The sequence below is a fragment of the Setaria viridis genome, chromosome 7, assembly GCF_005286985.2.
Source record: "Setaria viridis chromosome 7, Setaria_viridis_v4.0, whole genome shotgun sequence".
Lineage (NCBI taxonomy): Eukaryota > Viridiplantae > Streptophyta > Magnoliopsida > Poales > Poaceae > Setaria > Setaria viridis.
In genome coordinates this window covers 34,485,766-34,507,509 of record NC_048269.2, presented here as the reverse complement: position 1 = coordinate 34,507,509, position 21,744 = coordinate 34,485,766, and the positions used below count along the sequence as shown (strand labels likewise).

Genomic DNA, 21,744 nt, shown 5'->3' with positions numbered 1-21,744 from the left:
ATAATTAATGACATATAGTTGATCGTGCTGAGATGAACATTCTAGAAATCACCTCGTGTCTGCCTCTGTCAGACTGAAACGTTGATCCTACTCCGTGTTTGCATTGTATCACGCATCCCCTCAGCCCTCATGGAATCCGTGCGAGCAGGAGCAGGGCATCGTCCTGATCCTATCGTCGCCCTCCACGTAACTCTCCGCGCACTCGTCCTCCCTTATCTCCGCCACCGTCATCGCCGGCAGACTGGCATTTGTTGTTTGACAAGTCGCGCCGCCGGTCAATCGAGATCTTCTTAATTTTTTTTTCTTTTACAGAAGACGCCCTGGGCATATTTGGGCATTGGGGCCTTCCGGCCTTGCATGCAAATATGCAATATCTTCTTGCTTCATATTTTTACATTACAAAAACAGAAATTGTATTGATTCCAATGTATCGTCGTGATCTTCCTCGCCATCGCCATTGTCGTCATCTTCCTCGCCATCATCGTCATCATCTTCCTCGCCGTCGCCATCGTCATCATCTTCCTCATCCGCGAATGACTGCGTTTCCTCGGCCGCCGCCGGCAGCGCGAAGCGGCAGAGCGGGCAGAGGCGGCTGACCCGGAGCCACTGGAAGATGCAGGGCTCGTGGAAGCCGTGCGAGCAGGGCAAGGTCCTGACCGTGTCGCTGGCTTCGTAAGCTCCCAGGCATACCGCGCACTCTTTCTCCCCCATGATCTCGCCCTCGCCCTGCACCGCCGTCTCCGGCAGACCAGCCATGGCCTCCTCCGAGGCGGGGACGCCGCCGAACCCGCCGTTCATGTACGCGCCGTCCCCAGCGATCAAGTGGGTCACAACGATGTAGCCGCCGTGGTCGTGGCGGAGGTGCGGGTGCACCGGGAAGCGCCTGAACGCCGACAGGCGAAGCAAGTGGCTCAGGATATGGTGAGCCTCCTGCGTGTAGCCGTACGGAGACGACTCTGCTGCCTCGGCCAACACGGGCTCCGGATGCGGAGATGCGCTGCCGTCGCCGTCCATCTTGAACGGCGGGTCTGGAGCACATTAGATCGATGATGAGGCGTGCGAGCTTTTCAAGTCGACAAATCCAATCCGATTCGGCTATGGGAGTCGTGTTTCCCGTTTTTGGCAGTCGGAACAGCCGGAAAGGATTCGGGCCGTCTCCAGTTCGCCGTGCACTTTAATTTTGATTCAGGAAGCCAAAAGGACTGTTACCAAATGCTCCACGGCATGCGAAGGTCCGGCGCCGCCGCCGTCCGCCCGCGTTGGCCGCGGCCTGGGCCCCGTGCGCTCGTGCAGGGAGCGACGGCCGCCGCCGTCCGCCCGTGGCCTCGGCCCCGTCCGCTCGTGCAGGGCACGGCCGCACTAGCCGCGGCCTCGGTTCCGTCCGCTCGCGCAGGGCCCGACCGCTCTGGTTGCCGCCGCCGTTCGCCCGCATTGGCCTCGGCCTCAGGCCCCTTCCACTCGTGCAGGGCGCGGCGGCTGCCGCTGGCCGTCCGCTCCGGAAGGGCGGCGACTGTGCCCGGCCACCGTCCACCCCCGCAAGGCCACCGCTGCTGCCGACCGCCTCGACTGCAAGCCCTGTCCTGCTGCTCGTGCGTGGGAGAGAACCAGGGAAGAAGGGGAAAAGGGGAGAAAGAGAGGGTGAGGTCCCACCCAGTGCCATGTCAGCGGACACGTGGATGTTTAATTTAAGCAAATGTGATTTGGACCTCAATTGAATGTGAATCGATTAGCAAGTTCGGGTACTTTAATGTGCATTTTAAAAGTTCGGGGACCTAAATGACACTCGCATGTATCGCTGGTGCATTTTACTCCATGAATAATTTGTCAGACATGCCGACGTCGTGAATTCGTGATGGTAAACCATTTTATCGTAACTCACAAATCTGAAAACACTTTTGCTATTGCCCTTAATTGCAAAATGGTTGATAAAAAGATACAAATTGCACTCACATACACACAAATTTCCTACTTTAATTCTCGGCTAAATTCCACCAAAAGAACAGTACATTATATTATTGACATTTGCCTGACAACATAGATTACATAAGATTTATTTTTCTCATGTACATATGACCACAAGAACACATCATTGATCCGGGGGATGTGATCGTTATGTGTACAAAGGCCATCGTCTACAACACTACAGGTACCTATCGAACAGCTTAAGTATCTTGTTTGTGTTTGTGTGACTTTTTATGTCGTGTCCTACTCAAAGCATTGGTCATATGAACGCTAGCACCAACTCACTCACTGTAGTTTATACCTTCAGCGAATAATCTGTGATTCAGCTGGAAAGCTGGATACAATACGCTGGACACACAAATTTTGTATGGGCAAAGAGATCGCATAACCATACATCCATGATTTATTATATATTTATGCATCATATTTACATTAGAAATGCTTTTCAAAAAAATATTTGCATTAGAAAAGTTAAAATTTGTAAACCGCCAGGGGAAGGAGAACTGTGCCCAGCACTCCAGCAGAGCGGGCAGAGGCGGCTGGTCCCGAGCCACCTGATGATTCAGCTCTCATGGAAGCCGTGCGAGCAGGGTATGGCCCTGATCTTGTCGCCCTCCGCGAAATCATCCAGGCACACGCCGCACTCCTTCTGAACCCCCGTCTCGCGCACGGTCGTCTCCGGCAGCCGCGCGCGGCCGCCTCGCTCGAGGCCGGCACGGCGCCGAAGCCACCGTTCCCGTACGACGCCGCCGCTGATAATCCCAGTTGGCCAATGAACTGCCGTCGTCGTCCAGCGGCGTGGCTTTCGAAGAACGCGGCGGCGGAACTGCCGGCGTCGTCCAGCAGCATGGCTGCCGTCGAGACCCGCCGCTCGCCATCCTCACGCGACGCACCCGACCCCCGCCTGCCTCCCGAGACCCAAAACGACCAAGTCAACTGCGACGGTGTTCCGATCCGGTCTGATCCAACGGCCTACCCGAGGGGTGGACAGTAAATGAGATACCGTCCACCCCCGACCTCCACGACCGCCGCCTCAGCTTCGCACCTCCACTCGCCACGGCGCTGCCGCCGCGTTCCCGCCGCTACTACTCGGCTCCATATCCTTGCACCCGGTGGCCGGGCCGACATCCATGGTGCTGCGCCGCCTGCGGCCACGGCGAGGCTCTCTTCTTCCCGGACAGCAATAGTCGCAGGTAACGCGAGCCGCCAAATGCATTCGTTCAGCTCAGCCGGTGCGGCAGCGACTGCGACCGGCGAGGAAGGCATGACGCCGTTGTTGGTGAGCCGTGGCTCTTCGAGCTCCGCTGGTCACGCTCCATGGCTCAAGATCAGAGAAGAAGGCGAGGGCATCATCAATTCATCATCATCACAGCCATGCCGCTAGCGGCCGGATTTTCCACGGTCGGAGTCGGATTGGTCATGGACATGCGCTAAGCATGCATGCGTTCAGAAGTCATAACACTGAGTACACATAAAAAAACCGCACATCAGTGTTCTTATTGAACACTGCCGACCGCCGTGCCAAGGAATCACCTTTGCGAAAGAAAAAATCGTGTTATTTCCAGAACTGAACGAACTGTTCATCGCCTCATTGACCCTGATCAGCAAGGGCGAGATTACAGGTTGTTGCAATAAGCAACTGAATTACAGGGAAAAACATCCGAGAGAAGCTATTATTGGCAGCTGACTGTTACTGCATGAAAGTGTTCAACCCCGGTTACATGCCGATCGGACTGTCAGAGCATCAGATAGTAGGTCACGGGGCACAACTGAAGCTTAACCACCAACTCAAAAGATCGCTACGTACAGAGTTACTGACTCTAGCATGCCACGTCGTCGTCGTCAGCTTCGCCGTCGTCGTCCGATCCCTCGTCCTCCACATCCAATTCCACCTCGGCTGGCAGCGCGAAACGGCAGAGCGGGCAGAGGCGGCTGACCGCTAGCCAGCCGAGGATGCAGTGCTCGTGGAAGCCGTGCGAGCACGGCATCGTCCTCATCTTGTCGCCCGCCTCGTAGCCCACGAGGCACACCGCGCACTCCTCCGGCACCTCTCCCTCGCCCACCGTCGTCTCCGGCAGAGCAGCCATGGCGTCGCCCGACGCCGGGACGGCGCCGAACCCCCCGTGCACGTACGCGTCGTCCGCTCCGACGACGTCGCCGTCGCCGTCCCGCTCCCCCGCACGCCAAACGTACACGAGGCGATTCAGGTCGACGGTAACAGGCGCCCCGTGTGGACCTGGCACTGCCAGTGCCAGCGTGGAAGGCAAGTACGCCGCAAGGCGTCGATACATGGGGACGAGCCCCGCCAAGTTCGTGGGCTCCGTCGGCGGCGCCACGTTTGGGCCTTGCACCAACGCCGACGCCGCGAGGCGATCATAGCTCGCCAAGGCGTGGAGGTACTCCTCCGTGTTCATGGGCTCCGTCGGCGGCGACGCCGGCTGCGGCAGCTCGGGGTCCGCACGATGAGGCTCTTCGGCGGCCATTAGGGAAACGTCGCCGTAGCCGTCGTCGCTGGCCATCTTCTTGACGACACAAACACAACAGAAGAAAAGCTAGCGCGCCGAGACGAGATGAGCGAAGCGTGCTCGCGGGCATTCTTATTAGATGATGATGAGGCGTGCGAGCGAGGCGCTACCAATTCGGTTCCGAGTCGCGCTCGACCGGGGTTCCCGTTCGGACTCATCGGAACAGGATTCCGGCTCCTACGCAGGGGCCGCCGATTCAGGAAATTCAGAGTTGGTTGCTGGCTTATTGCAGTACAATTTGTATGATGAGCATATATAGCATCATTTTTTTAAAGGAAGTATATATAGCATCATTACGAAGGAGAATTTCATGAACCTTAGATAAAATAAAGAAGCCGATCGATAGATATATCGCTTTACCTTATTAAGCAATAGATGAACAGAAGGGGCAGAAGGAAAAAGGAGGTAAATCCGGTCCATGATATTCCCAATTATCAGAAAAGACGACAGATTTGGGGTTGCGAAATCATCCAACAGATGGCTACATAGACCCTATCATTTCCTTATTGAAAGTATGGTCTATAACATACAAATTGTACACTGCATAGGCCAAAAGCTTCATGACTGTCCTAACCAGACGATCCTCCAAAACGAACGGCACAATCTTCACGCTGACGAAGGGAAAAACCCAATATCAACCCAGCCTATACTGAAACGAAATGTCGCCCGGAGTTGGTCCAGAGCTCTTACATGCTCAGCCCATATGAGAACCAAAGGGAACGCCGAGCTCACTTTAAACACTTGTGCTCTCAGGTACTTCGCTGCTGGCTTTTACAACACCAGCAAAACTGCACATCTTGTTCAGGGCACTCAGGTAGGCTCTGACGCTGGACACAACAACGTCCATTGATGCCCCACTCCCACTGATGTCAACAAGCACAAGAGATGAGGTAACGAATAGCAAGAGAGCATAAAAGACATGAAAATGGATTTGGAAGGGCTATAACCTGAAGGAGCGATTGAAAGAGTGACCAGTCAAGGCATGCTTGGAGTTGTTGCTCAAATCTCCAGTGATAATCACTCGAGTGGTTGCAATTGCGTCAATGCCTTCTGTGACTGAAGTCATACCATATTCTCGGAGAACAGTTGGAATCTGCTGATTGTAAATACCATTAGATTTCTCTTGGTACTGATAAAACGATAGTCAATGAGATACAATTATTTAGTGGTTGCATTAGGTCCTGGATGCACCAGTTAGTCCATTTGTGGTTCTCTACTCCAGACTGATACTAGACAAACCATGTTATACTTAATACATGTTAGATAATTAAACATTTGACATCTTAATTTTTAATACACCAGTTATTCTTACAATGACACCACAAAAAAGTAACACACCCATTTTTCCAAACAAAGTCAGAAACTGTTGTCCATAAAATATCTAATATCACATTGTATGATGCCACAGATTGAAATGGGCCTTGTTACCTTCCCAATTAGCACAATGGACATTTCATGTCTTCCTTACTGCTAAAACTTACTCAGACTTCATGCTCTCATGAATCATAGTAATAAGCTACAGATCATGCCATATGCCATTTCATTTTTAACATCAAACCAGTGTATCGTCTGTCGAAATTTATCACATTTTCATGCAAATCCTAGTTAAATTTGTGCATTTTAGTGGATTATCATGATGATAATAAGCAAGAGGTTCACCAGATATAATTAGTTCTATAATTGCCCCAAAAAAAGGTATTGCATCCAAATATTCCATCCCGTTAGAAATAGTGTACCAGTGCAAGAAAGGTAAAAAAATGTGGCAGCAACAAACCTGGATTATTTCGTCAACAGCCTTGTAAGCTGCATCGACTGGGCCTGTTCCCACACAACATGCTATTTTCTCCTCTCCATCTGGTGCTATCAGTTTCACAGTTGCTGTAGATAAACCAAGTGTTCCACATGTTGCCTGCAAAGGGGTGCATAACATTTCAAGCTTAGCATATCACGTTCCTATTAACCAAGTTTAGCTGAATGCAGCTCAATTATACCTGTACATCAGCAAGGGACCAAATAACCTTAGGCTGGAATATCTGATCTGACAATAATGCTTCTATGTCTTCATCAGTTACACGCTACAAAGGGTGAACTAACTGGTGAGTTTCCATGCATAGTGCGTGTATGAAGCGACAGATGCATATTATAATAACAATTTGATAAACATTGAGCATGGAAGCAAGTAGCCCTCCAAGGAAATGTAATGATCCAATAAAAAGATGTAGGATAACATTGTGAGATGGTGAAAACAAAAGAAGGTGAAAGTTATTAATCAATGCATGCGATGTTTAGATAGATAATAATAAAATGTAGCAATAGAGCAAGTACTTTGGAAAAGCCTCACCTTTTTCTTCTCCGCAACCTCTTTGTAGCGTTTAAAGAAGTCCTCGAATTCCTTGTCACTGATTTCATATCCAAGCTACAAGATGAACAATGATGATGTCATCCGGTAACAGTAATAACTGAAATTGAAGAACTCTAGTTGTGACTAGAACAAAGGAAATATCTAAGATGTACCTCCACTAGCTTAGATCTCACAGCATGCCTTCCACTGGAAAAACCAAGAACAGAAAACATTACTATGAATGAGATTATCAAACTGACCTAATTTATCGTTGTATGCCTGCATAACTGATTTGAGCACAAAATATCCAATTCAGCTAACCTAGAAGTGTATGAAAATATAATGCATTTGAGCACAAAACAATCCTAGAAGCATAAAAATGACTAAAAGTTTGATTAAAAAGCTCTTACACGTCAAACAATCAACGTCCAGTTCAAGAATATAGCATGTCATAGCATAATGATAGAATTATAGAATCTAGGTCGTGACCGTAGTGTAATGCTTTACATCATACCCTACTAACATACTTTTGTAACACTTATTGTACACATGCCACCAGAGAACAACTCCTGTGTTACCGCCCATTAGGGTGTTACTGTGTTACCAAATTCAAAATGCATGTCTACAGTGACCAAAAAATCCCAACAAAAATATGAATGGATAGCTCATGTCATCTTCTACCATCATGCAAAATTTGAGATGCAACGGAAACTTGTACAAGATGCAACAAAAAAGTGAAATCTTTTGAGAAAGTGAGCTAAAGAGGGTAAGGCGTGTTGCATGATACCTGAGTTTCCCAAGAACAATTCCAAATTCATTTGCACGAGTTAAACCAATATCGTCAGGTGATATTATTTCATAAGTTCCTTTATATTTAAGCATCCCATCCTACAAAAAACAAAACAGAAGAACATTGATATGAAGAACCATTCCAGCCTATAACCAACACAACTTATGAAAATAGTTAAATCGTATACCAATGTGATCATCAGCTATAAAAATAATATATCTCAGTCGCAGAGCAATGATGCAAGGTGAAGCCAAGACTGATCCATCACAATGGTGAGAATAATGATTTACAAGTTGCGAACAACTACCAAGGAGGTGCAAAGGAGCAATCCTATGGATTTAAAAACAACCAACCCACAACTACTATAACTCTATAAGTCCAATAAGTTGATGTAGTAAAGGAGACTGCAAATATGTTTACCTGATGGATTCCACTTTCATGAGCAAAGGCATTGGCACCAACAATAGCTTTGTGTGGCTGTACGTGAAGTCCACTGTGCTCTTGTACCTAAAATAATTAGACCATTGCGCCAGAAATTTCACTCATCTGGAAAATGTAAAAGAGACCAAAAGGAAAATAAACAAAAGAAGAAACAATTATTGTACCATTTTGCTCGTCAAAGTAATATGTTGGGAATTGATTCCAGTATACAGACCATTTAAGAGTTCCCCACGACACTTAATTGCCATGACAACCTGAAAACGAGGCCAGAAAATATTAGGCATGTAGAAACAAAAATTCATATTTCTTTTCACAGCCTATCAGACTATTTCGTAAGGTATGTCAGCACATAATATGACAAGTACATGAGCTCACCTCCTCCAAAGATGCATTTCCGGCTCTTTCACCAATACCATTAATAGTCACCTCTAACTGACGCGCTCCTGCACGAGCACCCTAAAGTTAAGTCAAATTAGTAACCCAGTTTAAGATTAGGCCATTGATAATAGATCATATAAAAATAGAAATAAATAAGGAAAAGGTAGTACTGCTAATGTGTTGGCAGTCGCAAGACCAAGGTCATTCTGGCAATGAGTGGAAATGATAGCATTTTCAATTCCAGGAGTGTTTGCCTTTATGTCAGCAATCAAGTTCCCAAATTCATAAGGAAGAGTGTATCCAACAGTGTCCGGGATGTTGAGAGTTGTAGCTCCAGCTTTTATGACTTCCTCTAGTATATGATACAGAAACTCTCTATTTGACCTGGATGGCAAAGTGAAATCTATCATGCCACAGCCTATGTACACCAGAAAATGGGATCTTTTTGTTTGTAAATACTATAAAAAACTGTGGGTGTACTAGCATGAGCTTACTGTTGCATTTGCGACAGTCAACTGGCCAAGGCGAAAAGATATATATAATTCAAATGCGCCAATAAGCAAGCTTACAAGTTTACTTATGGTTGAACATGACAACAAAATTTCAGTAGTCACCAACTATTGCCCTGTTTTGATTTGTTAATAAAGCTGCTTCCAAAATGTAGATAATACTCCCTCCGTTTTTATTTATAAGGCGCACACGCATATCAAGATTCAAAGTTTGCAATCTTTAACCAATAATTTGACTATTAATTTTTTATTTTTATAATGTAAATTTTATATGGTTGGATTCGTAATCAAATATACTCTACAATGATTATAAATTTATAACCATAAATAATATAAGATAAGATAAATGAATGGTTAAAGTGTTATTTGGAAGACCGTGCCAAGTCATACCATGCCTTATAAAAATAGATGGAGGGAGTACCCACCATCTTTTTCCCCACCAAGTGATGCTACTTTGCAAGCTAGAGAAGCTCAGTAGTATTCAACAAGTATCAATCAATTTGCCTCAAAATCAACTTAAATTCCGTTAAATTTGGACCTCTTTGGTGCTTAACTGCCAACAGATTGCCGGCTGATTTGAGAACTCGAGATAAGTCAGATGGAAGTTTAATACCAGATTAAAGTTTGAGGTACCAAATATTTCGATCTTATTCCTTACAGATAAGATTCAAACAAATTTGATAAATAATCAACAAAATTTGCAACAGTTAGTGTCTCTCCAGTGTCAATAGAAATACCTTCCGGCATCCTCGGGGCTGAATTCGACATCAGGGCATCCCAGGCTGCGGGCGTACGCCACCATCTCCCTGGCAATGGCCACCACCTGCTCGGGCGTCTTCCTGAGCTTGTGCTGCATATGGATCTCGCTGGTGGCAATGAACGTGTGTATCCTCGGGCGCCGCGCGTGCCTGACGGCCTCCCAGGCGGCGTCAATGTCCTTCCTATTGCACCGCGAGAGGCCGCAGATGACGGGCACGTGCCCATCCTCCCCGACGGGGGTGTTGCCGACCTCGATGGCGATGGAGCGCACGGCGTCGAGGTCGTCGGGGGATGAGGCCGGGAAGCCGGCCTCGATGATGTCGACGCCGAGGCGGGCGAGCTGGCGCGCGACGACGAGCTTCTCGGCGCTGGTCATGGTGGCGCCCGGGGACTGCTCCCCGTCGCGGAGCGTGGTGTCGAAGATGCGGACGTAGTTGGGATCGTCGATGCGGCCGGGGACGTACTCGGGCCGCCGCGGCGGCTGCTGCTGCTGCTGAGACGACGCCCGGATGGGGCGGGCCAGCGCGCCGAGGCGGCGGCGGGCGCCGGGGCTCGCCCTGACGGCGGCGGCGGAGAGGCCATGGGCGAAGCGGGGGGCGGCGCGGGAGGAGAGGGATGGGGATTGGGATGGGAAGCGGTTGGCGATGGGGGTGGGGGTTTGGGAGGTGGAGCAGAAGGGTTTAGCGGCGGAGGCCATGGTCGTCGGGGTGGGTCTCGTCGGCGGACTCAGGGGTGGGGGAGCACGGGGGTTTAGGGGACGGTGGCGGCGGCTCTGGCTTAATTAAGGAAGGAAACCGCCGAAGGCCCAAATGGAAACGGAGAGGAGGCGGCGGCCGACAAGGCAGAGGCAGCCACGGGCAGCCGGTGGATGACTCAGATACCTTCTTGTATCCTCATCTGGACGGGGGAGGTTTCGTAACCGGCACGGAGGCAGCTAGCTCGGCGGGCTGACTTGAGCAGGTGCCGCCGCGGCGAGCATGCGAGAGTGGTGACTGCCTGACTGGCGAGCGAGGTGGACGGGTGGTGGTGGTGACTGCCTGACTGGTGAGGGTGACGTGCCGTCGTGTGTCTTGTCCACTAGCGTAACAAACTTGCGGGGTCAGCCTGGCCCACAAGATTCAAGGCCAAACGAACCTCATATATTGCTGTTTTTGGGTTTTCAAAAAAATTTATATTGCTTTTGCAATTTTCGAGTAGTTTTAACTTTTCACCGCATCGGGACATGTTTTCAGTTGACTTTTCAAGTTGTCATCTCAAATCCACTAAAGGCGCATGGTAAAGAAAACGAATCGTGAAGTCAGTCCATCAGAACTCTGAAGCTTCAGTGCCCACAAGAGGGAACTCGCGCAGAAGCCCAATGCAATTGTTGTTGGCTTGCTGCAGAGATGGAAACAAATTCAAATCTTGTAATGGACTAGATCAGCAAATTTCAGTATAGAGAAAAGGACCATCATCCTTTCTTCAAAACCTATGGTTCATTCCTAATAATGTCGTCAAACAAACAAACAAACAAAAGTAATGCTCAAACATGCATCCTGATGGTCTGTCAGAGACAATAAATTTTTCAATTTGTCCATTAATACATCCAAATACATTTGGTAAATCAATCAGTATAGTATCTCAAAGAAACCAATAAAAGAACACTTAAAATGCTTGCCTTGGTGATGAAATCATGGATGTTTGGCTGTTTGCCTTGATGATGAAACAATGGATAACTCTCACCCGTGTGGCTTGCATTGTAAGGCCAAATATATTAGCAAGAACTGGAATTGGCTACAGAAATAGAATAGCTTGGCAAAAAGTTGGGTAGAAATATCCAGTAAGACTTGTTGTTCCGATCAGCAACAATTGCGACCCGATCATTTACAACATAAAATACATGTTGGGTAACTGACATGTGAATCACTAGTACAAGACGATATATACACTTAGCTTTGGGTAACTGATCTTGCACACATTACTTTCTACACTAGTTGATCTCGACCTCCGTGTAGTCCTCCACATAGCCCTTTTTGCGGAACTGCTTGATGAGAGCTTCCTCGTACTTCAGGATCTTGTCAGCGGTAGCCTTTCGTTTGGCATAGAATTCGCGGACTTCCTGAGAAAGCTTGGGCAGCTCCTCTTCAGGAAAACTATCAAGGGGCTTGTGGGGCTGCGATTCCGAGACGGTCGTCTTGATCACCTTCTTTCTCTTTTTTTCCGGCGGCCGACTGGGCCGCCTCCGCCGCCGTGCGCTTCATGAGAGTTTTCGCCTCCCTCTTCAGCTTCAGGATCTTAGACCGCTCCTGGGTGCTCGCTTCCTTCGTCTTCAAGGACTGCACGGATCGCCGCAGGAATCGCAGCGATCGAGCTGAAACCTCTGCCTCCTTACTCTTGAGGAGAATCTACAAAATAGCACCGGTTTGAACAACATCCGGTCTTCGTGTATTCGGAGAATAGAATCGTAAGGCAAGTAATGAGTGAGCAAACAACACTATCCTTTCTTTCCCCTTTGTTTTAATTGTTTCCCCTCCTTTCCACATACTACTAGAGTGACGCACGTGTAAAAAAATCACTAAACAAGAATTTATATTTATAGAAAATAATCTAATAAACAATAATTTTATGTTTATAGCAACACATGGCAAGTACTTATTTTAAGAAACTTCAGTAAATGTGCAGAGCTAATCAATTAATAATTAAATTTAAAAACCCTATAATCGGTTGACTCATATGGAAATGATCCCATCTCAAACATGACTCATACAGCATAAGCCCATAAATATACGGATGCTCAATTAATCAAATTAATCAGTTATCAGTTAACTTATTTCTTATTTTTATTTATTTTCTAAATATAGAACCAATCAAGTACATATTGCAGAGTATATCAATTATATATTGCATAGTATATGCACGTTTTTCTAAATACAGAACCAATCAAATACATATTGCACAGTATGATGGATTAATTAGGCTTAATAGATTCGTCTCGTGAATTAGTATAGGGGTTCTACAGTTAGTTTTATAATTAGCTCATATTTAGTCCTCCTAATTAGCGTCCGAACATCCGATATGACCCTCCTAAAGTTTAGTACCTCGTATCCAAACACCCCATAAAAGAAACACCAAGTCTAAAATAAATGGTTGGTAAATTAGGATATGATGTACCGCTCTCAAGTTTTATATTTTTTAAATGCTCTATTCCACGTTCAAGCTCCTTTCACTAATTCTGAACTTGCCTCGAGCTATTGCAATCAATGCTTATTCATGAAGATCAAGAGGTTAATCGATGAATCTAATTGGATTGCAAGAGCATAAGTATGCATTGAACCATTTGGATGTTGTCATGCTACCATTCGGGTTGTACCCAACGTTGCTATTTATATTGCTATCTGCATTGTATTGATACTCCTTCGGTTCTAGATATTTTAATTTTTCAAAGTTTATAGATATTATTATAGATATTATTACGTGTATATATATACCGTACCCGATCGCACCCGCCGGACCACGCTCGCACCTCTCCTCCCGCTGGTTTTTTGGAAAAAAATTCAGTGCGTCCTCCCCGCACGCGGATCCCGTGGGCACCAGCCTCCTACTGATGACGCGTGTCCAGTAGGATGTCCGCTCGGCTCCGTTCCCAGCGCGTGGCTCGCACGTCTTCGGCTCGCAGCGGACGAGTCCATGACGACGTAGCGCTCGGCTCGCAAGTTGGTTTCAGTTTTGCACCGCCCGGCTCATCACCACGTAGTCAGCGCCGTAATCATAGGATAGCTTCGTGAGTTGGTTCCATCCACAGAGAAAGATCGTAGAAACAGGTCACGCCGCTGCCGCCGCCGCCGACGATACACGTACTGCGGCCGGCTGTGCGAGTTGCCGCCGGTTGCCTGATGTCTTGTAGCCATGCAAGCCAAAGGGACTCCACCTTCGGAGATCATTCAGATGGTGAGGAGAATTTTTCCCCATCAAATCCTCTCGTAGACACCATGGAAACGACGAACTCTGCCCTAATCAATGGTGCTGTTGATGCAAGACAGGTATGTGCGGAAGCCATGTACCCTTATAACATTGTAGATCTATTTGTGCTAGCTAGATTTGTGGGCGGGAACATCTCAAACAACTGTTTTTACATACGTAGGGGAACATCACTGCTGTCATCGAGTCTGCGTCTACATCAGTTTCTGAGTTACCAGAATCTATGGCACAACAATCAGATACGGTATGAGATGTCAGTTTGACTACTATAAGCATTAAAAAATCATACTATCTATTCCTAGTTATTAAACAGCTTTAAATTTTCTCTCATCGTACAACAGGTATTAGATAAAAATGGACAGCCTTTGATTGCTCCTGAAGTTGGAATGGCTTTCGATTCAGAGGATAAAGCTTACGAGATGTATAATAACTATGCTGGTAAGGTCGGATTCAGTATTAGAAAGAGCCATACGAAGCGCCGAGTTGATAAAACTATATGCCAGAAGTATATAGTTTGCAGTAACGAAGGACACTGTGCTAATGCGTCGTCACAGAAGGATGTTACAAGGACGGGTTGTGATGCCCGTGTTCAGTTTAGTGTCAGCAGAGAGGGGATTTGGAAAGTGCAAAAGGTTGTACTTGATCACAATCATTATCTTGCTAGTCCTAATAAAAAGCACAAGCTGAAGTCCCAGCGTCGTGTTACAGATGCAGACAGGCAGCTGATTGGTCAGATAAGAGAAGCCGGGATGAAGCCAGCCCAGGTGTATGAGTTCATGAAAGAATTTTATGGAGGATCTGACAAAGTTCCATTTGCAAAGATGGATAGCAACAATGAGATCGGTCGCGAGCGGAAGAAGTACTTAGAGTGCAATGATGCGCAGTCATTGTTGGATTACTTGAAGAATAAGCAGAGAGATGATCCTGGATTTTTTTATGCTGCTCAAATAGACGAGGAAGATGGTCGGATAGCTAATTTCTTCTGGGCAGATGGTCAGTCTATTATGGACTATGCATGCTTTGGTGACGCCGTATCATTTGACACCACCTTTCAGACTAATAAGTTTGAAATGCCTTTTGCTCCACTCCTGGGAACGAACCATCACAAGCAAACAATAATTTTTGGGGCAGCATTGATATTTAATGAGAGTATTGAATCATTTGTTTGGCTCTTTGAGACCTTCCTAACAGCTATGTCTGGCAAACATCCCAAAACAATTTTCACTGATCAAGACGCGGCCATGGCAGGAGCAATTGCCTATGTATTCAGAAATACAAGTCATCGTCTTTGTTTGTGGCACATATGTCTTAATGCAGCAAAACATCTAGGACCCTTAATTAAAAAATTTTCTGAGACATTTTTACCTGAATTTAAGAGATGCGTGTATGAAGAGAGATCAGAGCCGCTGTTCATTCAGATGTGGCAGAAATTGTTGAGTAAGTATAAACTAGAGAACAACCAATGGATGGCAAACCTATATGCTTTGAGGAAAAAGTGGGCTACTATATACCGTGACTCTTTTACAGCTGATATGAATTCAACTCAAAGAAGTGAAGGTATGAATAACGTGTTCAAGAAAAGATTTCGTAGAAAACTTGGACTTACTGAACTTCTTGTAGAATGCGAGAAGGTTTCAGCTAGCCTTCGTGAAAATGAGTTAGAAGCAGATTTTAACTCACGCCGAAAGAACCCAGTTACTTACAGTCCAGATTTACCTCTATTGAAATCTGCGGCTGAATCATATACAAAGAGGATGTATTTGGAGTTTGAGGAAGAATTTAAAGAACATTTTTCATTCTCTTGTAAATTGTTGCAAGCTGATGAGTCAATCCTCACATATATGGTTACACATATGCATGCTAATCATGGAGCAACGACTGTTTTCAACAGTGCGAATATGTCCGTTACATGTTCTTGCAGAAAGTATGAATCCATAGGTATGTGCACACATTTTGAATTATAATATAGTTTCTAATTTGAACCAATAGAAACTTATGTTTTTATTATGTAGGTATACTGTGCAAGCATGCCTTCAAAGTTTTCAGTGTGAATGATGTTTTTAAATTGCCGCCGCAATATATAATGGGAAGATGGACCAAATATGCAAAAAGAGGATTTTATATCGAGAAACCAGAAACCGAGGAAAAAAGTTTGAAAGCACGTGCTGCACGTATGTCACGAAAGGCTACATCCATTACATTGAAATGTTCAGTGTCAAAAGAACTTCTTGAGAATTTGGAGAAAGGCCTAGATAAGTTGGACTTAGAAGCAGATATTGCTATGAGCAAGTTGCAAGAAAAATTCGATGACGTTGTTGTAGTTTCTACTGAATGCGCTACAGACACATTAAAAGGTACAATATCATTTAGAGTTCCACATGTCATAAAGGGCCCAAAGAATAAGCGACTCCAAAGTGCAGTTGAAAAGAATACAACAAAGAAGAAAAAGAAAAGTACTAAGAAGAAAGGTATTCACCCTACCTTGCTGATTTTGTTCCCAGGAAAGGTCCAACTTGTATATTAATTATTTTTGTTCACAGGAGATGGTCCAATTAATGCCGCAGAGAATACATATGAAACTGTTGATCCAAACCAATTGATCGTAAATGACTTAGACTCATTATTCTAGTTTTATATTTTTTTACTAACAACAAATTGTAACAAACAATTTGTTATACATGACACAGGACCTTCATGGTGGCGGTAGCATTGGCGGTTATACTAGTACAATGCAATTTGCAAATGATTCAGCCATGGCTGCGCCACTCATCCATGGAGGAGATACTAATGCTACAGTGCCAAACTTCACAGACTGTGTGTATGGGCAATCTTCTACCATGTCTGCTCCTTTCATGCAAGGCGGATATACAGACCTTTTACATGGTGTTCATCAAGATGCCGCAATGTCCTTATCCGCTAGGAAGTTAAATTTTGATGAGAAGATGTAACTGTGTTGATAGACAACACGCCACTTTGCAGTATTTATTTGTTTCAAGTATGACACATTTGAGATGGATTTTGCTAGTTACATATGATATTTCCTATTTCAGCTGGTTATCAATTTGAAATTAATACATATCCTATTCACTACAGTCATAGAAACATTCACAAAATACTGTGATCATTTTCGGCAAAAATAACCTCGTATATACAAGTTTAAGAAAGGCCAAAATGTCATATGTACCTCCAAAAGGTTTGGCACCATCTGAAAAAATCATGGAGAATAATCCTGATCCTGAAGACTTGGTCGGAGAAGCAACACGTGAAAGCCAGGAGCAGAATATTTTATTTATTGTATTACGAGCCGGGCAGTGGAAAACTGAAACCAACTTGCCAGCCGAGCGCTACGTCGTCGTGGACTCGTCCGCTGTGAGCCGAAGACGTGCGAGCCACGCGCTGGGAACGGAGCCGAGCGGACATCCTGCTGGACACGCGTCATCAGTAGGAGGCTGGTGCCCACGGGATCCGCGTGCGGGGAGGATGCACTGAATTTTTTTCCGGTTTTTTTCCCACCCCGCATCCCCGATCTTTTTTTTGGGCTTTTTTTCCCGAACGTGGGTCGTCAGTTCGCCGTTAAGTCTCCCTTCCGTTCTCGCCGCCACTCCCCATCCGCACCCGCCGCCGCCGCCACTCGCCATCCGCACCCGCCGCCGCCGGTCGAGTGCTGTTTCCCGGTCCGTTCTCGCCGCCACTCGCCATCCGCACCCGCCGCCGCCACTCGCCAGCCACCGCCGCCGCCGCCGCCGCCTGCCGGTGCTGTTCCCCGTTCCGTTCTCGCCGCCACTCGCCATCCGCAGCCGCCGACGCCACTCGCCATCCGCTGCCGCCGCCGCCTGCCGGTGCTTGCTCGCTCCCTGCCCGAGCTGCTCGCCTGGGACGGACGCGGAGCGTGTCGGGCATGGACGCGGCGAGGAGGCGCGGGGTCGCGGTGCTAGGTCACCTCCGGCGCAACCCAAGCTGCTCGCCTTCTCCATCGCTCCCACATGTGCTCCACCTTGCCTCATGTGCCCGCCGCCGGCCGCTGCCCCGGCGAGGCCGTCCTCGTTTCTCTCGTCGCACGCACCGCTGCCGCAGCCGTGCGCTTCGCCACCTTGCGCTTCATGAGAGCCTTCGCCTCCCTCTTCATCTTCAGGATCTCGGACTGCTCCTTGGCTCTCGCTTCCTTCGTCGTCAAGGACCGCAGGGATCGCCGCAGGGATCGCAGCGATCGAGCTGAAACTTCTTCCTCATTCCTGATCTTGCCACCGCCCGCCATCTAGCACCAACCAACCACTCCCTCACGAAGCAAGATCACCAAGCTCTGCCTCTCGAAACAGACGCTCCAACCTTGCCTCTCAAAGAGCTGGGGACTGCGAGGATGCGGCGGCTATCGGCTTGGACACGCAAGGAGATCGAGGAGAGCCCCAGATATACATAGGCTAGCTGGTGAGTGTGCCGTGCCACGAACTGTTGGCTTAATTAAGGAAGGAAACCTGTGAAATGTGATTTGGAAAGGCAGAGGAGTCCCGAGGAGGCCGACAAGCAGTCCGACAGGGAGAGGAGCCCCCGGCGACATCGAACTCTATATTCAGATTTTTTTAAGATAAAGCTCTAGCTATGGCTCGTTGTGATTATTGGGCCTTGATATTTGATCCAAAACCTAGAAACACTGAAAAAGACCCAAACCTGAGCCTGATCAATGCATGCGCATTGTTTATAATGGTAGGACAAACAGTAGCATATACATGTGAATAATCATATATCCGATGCATATTCAATCGTATCATAAGCTTCTACAACTTATATACTCCGAGAAAAGGTGACATAACAGAGCCTATCCATAAGCTCCCATTCCTTTCTTCCACCTCGCTGACCGACTTGAAAGCCTTTTGTACGGCACCGTGAACACTAACCACCTCTATTGTTTTCCCATCCTCGCTCAACCTCAGCGCTATAACCTGACGGCCAAGCCGATTCAGGAGCCATGAGGCACGCTGGACATGACGCATCGGCAACTTGAGTATCAATCTCCTTAGCCAAGGGTAAGAAATCGACCACTCGGCGATCTTCCCTCTCTTGGCATGGAGACCAACCCAAAACCCTCCTCTGGGGCTCATCTTGATGTTGTCTGGAAACCAAGGTAGCTGCACGACTTGTTCTAGGGTCGAAGCTTTCGGTGTCTTGATCCAATACCTTAGAATTTTGCCAGTTGTGGTTTCTGCAAGGAGCAAGTATGTGCCATCCGTGCTCATTGCCAAGCCATTGGCGAAAGATAGACCATCAACCAAGACTTCCACTTGGTTGCTCTTTGGGTCATATTTTAACAATCTACCAGTATTGTCACCCGATATAACAATGTTCAAAAACTCCCTGCAGATGAATTTTAGTAACCATGGTCAATGGACACCTCAGATCATCAAACTGATGTGAAAAGGAAACAGTAAGCACATAAAATAAAACTAAAGTTCCAAGATGATGCATTCACCTTCTCTGAAACCTTGTACTGGTCTCGGTGAAGTAGATGGCTCCGGTTTCGTAGTCGATCTCGATGCCGTTGGCGAAGCTGAACGGGCGGCTCCCTTGCCACTCCGGCACCAGCGGTCTGGACACGTGATCCTCCGGCCCGACCACTCTCAGCCCATGGTACGCGTCCGCGACGTACAGCTCCCCCGTCTCGCTGTTGAACCTGAGGCCCAGTGGGCGCCCACACTCGTGCTCCCGGCCCGGGTCCTGAGAGCCTCTGCAACTGTCCAGCCTGCACTTGTTAATTACAGACATCAGTATAATGAGCTGCGGTGCTTTGCCTAGAATAATCGACTACTACTGCACACTGTTTACTGCATCTCAATCATCAATCCCCTCTCTGTTTACATCACTAAATTGCTCAAAGAAGAAGGATGCTTTTCTTAGTTCGTCCACGTAAAAAATAAGACCTTTTGACCATGGTTTGCTCTCAAAGTATATCTATCATTGCTACAGAATCAACAATGTGATATACCATTTTGAAACATATTTTTTATGTACTAAATACATATAATTTGACCAGGGGTTGGTCATAAAAGTTTGGATTCTCGAGAAAAAATATATGATTTGTATTTTTTTTACCAATGGATATTAGGGCGAATTAAAGTTAAAAATAAACTGCACCAGAAGCTAAATTTTACAAGGCTTGGCCACTTTCACCTCTTCTTAACAGAAGAAAGTAGCTCGAATACAGCTTAGGATCCTTAACTCCAAGATTGCAAAATCATTTAACCTCATTAATTGCAGACCAGTGAGGCAGTGACTGGAGAGAGACAAAAAATATTGGCATGTTGTACTCTGTCCAAGACATGGTGTCCGATGAAGTCGTACCATGAGTTCTTCAGTCATTTTCAGTAGGGAAGACGGCACGATCTGTATTATGTGCACCATTAATTTGACGCCCCAACCATAATCATAGCTTTGAATATTTGAGTTTGCATCGCTGGGAGCGCAACAGAGAGCTACCATGATGGATGGAGATTGGCATAAAAGGTTGGAATAGTATCTTGCTCATTATTGTGCTTGGAATTAGAACATTACTTCATTATCAGCAAAAGAGAGATACTGAAAACTTATAGCATCAGAGGCTATCTGGTTTCTCAGGTTTGATTGACAACTCTCGGCTTAGTATCCTTCGTTCCAAGTCTGGAAAACCCTGAACCTGCCCAACTGAATTGCATCCTACTGCCAGGGGCAAAAAAAGAAGAAGAAGAAAAGTACTGTATGTTGTTGTGCCCCTGGAAATGATGTCAGAATCGAGTCATTTATGCCCAGAGGATGTCGAGATCATGTCAGTTTCAGCGTTACTTATTATACGGCCCAAACGTTAACTTTGCACTGCACATCACAAGAGCTACCACGTACCAGATGAATAGAGAGAGCTAGCATGACGGACGGGCATCGGCAATACTTACAGCTCCGGCGCCGAGCAGGAGTGCTCCACCCACCGCCGCTCCTCCGCCAGCCACCTGAGGACCCGCCCGTCCGACACGCTCGTGTACGGCCCGCCGCCGCTCTCGTCGAAGACGATGCTCTCGGGCCCCGCGGCGCCGTCGAGCGGGACCAGCTCGACGTCGCCGTCCCCTATCTCGAGCCGCCTGACGTCGCTGAGCGAGTCGAGCGACAGGAAGGCCGCCGCGGCGACGAGCACCAGCACCTCCGCGCGCATCGCGAGAGACGGAGACGAAGAAGAAGCAGGGACGCAGGCAGGGAGGCAGCAGAGTAAAGTCTGCACTGTGCAACGACGCAGGCCGGTGCAGATTTGTTTTAGGTGAGCTACCAGCAGTGTGGCATCGCTTGACCTGCGAGCGAGGTCTCTGAGCTATATAAGCAGAGGATGGAGGCATGTGGAGCAGCCACTGACACGGTGCCGGGGGCGTTAATGTTCTCTGCTGCCATCCGATCCGGTCCGGCGTCCACGATCACTGGGAGGGGGCCGGGTGTCCCGTCCGACGGTCCTACTGAATTCGTACATGTTCTGTTGCTGTCTTACCGTTGCAACTGCTAGTCCCCTCTGGTACTCGTCACTTGAATGCTGCATCTGTGTGTGCCTACGCCTACCATGTGTGTCTCACGACAAGGAGCCGCCTACACGTTTTAGCTACGGCTCGACGGCTACATCAGGTCACCGCAGTCACAGATTTGACGACCACAGCTTAGCCACACCCAGAATTTTTACAAATACATGTGCACCTAGTTCAAACAAAAACATGATCCATCACAAATACTGTGCCCTTATCGGTGCGATGACAGGCGCCACTTATCTTCCCTACTAGGATTCGATGCGAGATGAGAAGAGCAGAGCAAACTCCTGACATTCCAGTCAATCCAAGGGCGCAAGCACCGCACTGTACTTGGATCTGAATTGCGTCAAAGTTTAAGAGCAGATTACTGATGGATTGCAGGAACGATATATAAGGATTCAGGAGAAAGATGGACTTACAGTTCCTGAATTGCCCCCCCCTAATGCTGCGGTTTGTCTAGAGATCACCCCTTGAATCTTCTTGCTAATTAAATCGAGCAAGCATGGTCCATCTCATGAACGTCTGCAGTTCTTAGCCCAAGATGAGTATCAGACTA

At 47.3% G+C, this 21,744-nt stretch overlaps 3 protein-coding genes and 1 pseudogene across 3 annotated transcripts; 1 reads left to right on the top strand and 3 right to left on the bottom strand.

Moving 5' to 3' along the window:
* Positions 1-112: 112 nt before the first annotated feature.
* On the bottom strand, positions 113-4,481 carry LOC140223525 (uncharacterized; annotated as a pseudogene).
* A 407-nt stretch (positions 4,482-4,888) lies between these two features.
* Positions 4,889-10,698, bottom strand: LOC117864289 (2-isopropylmalate synthase A). The gene is made up of 12 exons (XM_034748335.2): positions 9,684-10,698; positions 8,608-8,821; positions 8,435-8,515; positions 8,224-8,313; positions 8,039-8,125; positions 7,616-7,716; positions 7,002-7,035; positions 6,829-6,903; positions 6,479-6,562; positions 6,262-6,396; positions 5,435-5,580; positions 4,889-5,350 (listed from the first exon to the last, which is right to left on the bottom strand). The coding sequence occupies exons 1-12, from the start codon at positions 10,400-10,402 to the stop codon at positions 5,221-5,223; spliced, it is 1,896 nt and encodes a 631-aa protein (XP_034604226.1). The 5' UTR covers positions 10,403-10,698; the 3' UTR covers positions 4,889-5,220.
* Positions 10,699-13,673: 2,975 nt separating this feature from the next.
* Positions 13,674-15,717, top strand: LOC117864943 (protein FAR1-RELATED SEQUENCE 5-like). The gene is made up of 4 exons (XM_072295373.1): positions 13,674-13,724; positions 13,826-13,906; positions 13,965-15,562; positions 15,675-15,717. Exons 1-4 carry the CDS (start codon positions 13,674-13,676, stop codon positions 15,715-15,717), a joined length of 1,773 nt encoding a protein of 590 aa, XP_072151474.1.
* Positions 15,718-18,328: 2,611 nt separating this feature from the next.
* On the bottom strand, positions 18,329-20,972 carry LOC117862861 (protein STRICTOSIDINE SYNTHASE-LIKE 10). The gene is made up of 3 exons (XM_034746394.2): positions 20,580-20,972; positions 19,127-19,396; positions 18,329-19,011 (listed from the first exon to the last, which is right to left on the bottom strand). The coding sequence occupies exons 1-3, from the start codon at positions 20,831-20,833 to the stop codon at positions 18,435-18,437; spliced, it is 1,101 nt and encodes a 366-aa protein (XP_034602285.1). The 5' UTR covers positions 20,834-20,972; the 3' UTR covers positions 18,329-18,434.
* Positions 20,973-21,744: the final 772 nt, after the last annotated feature.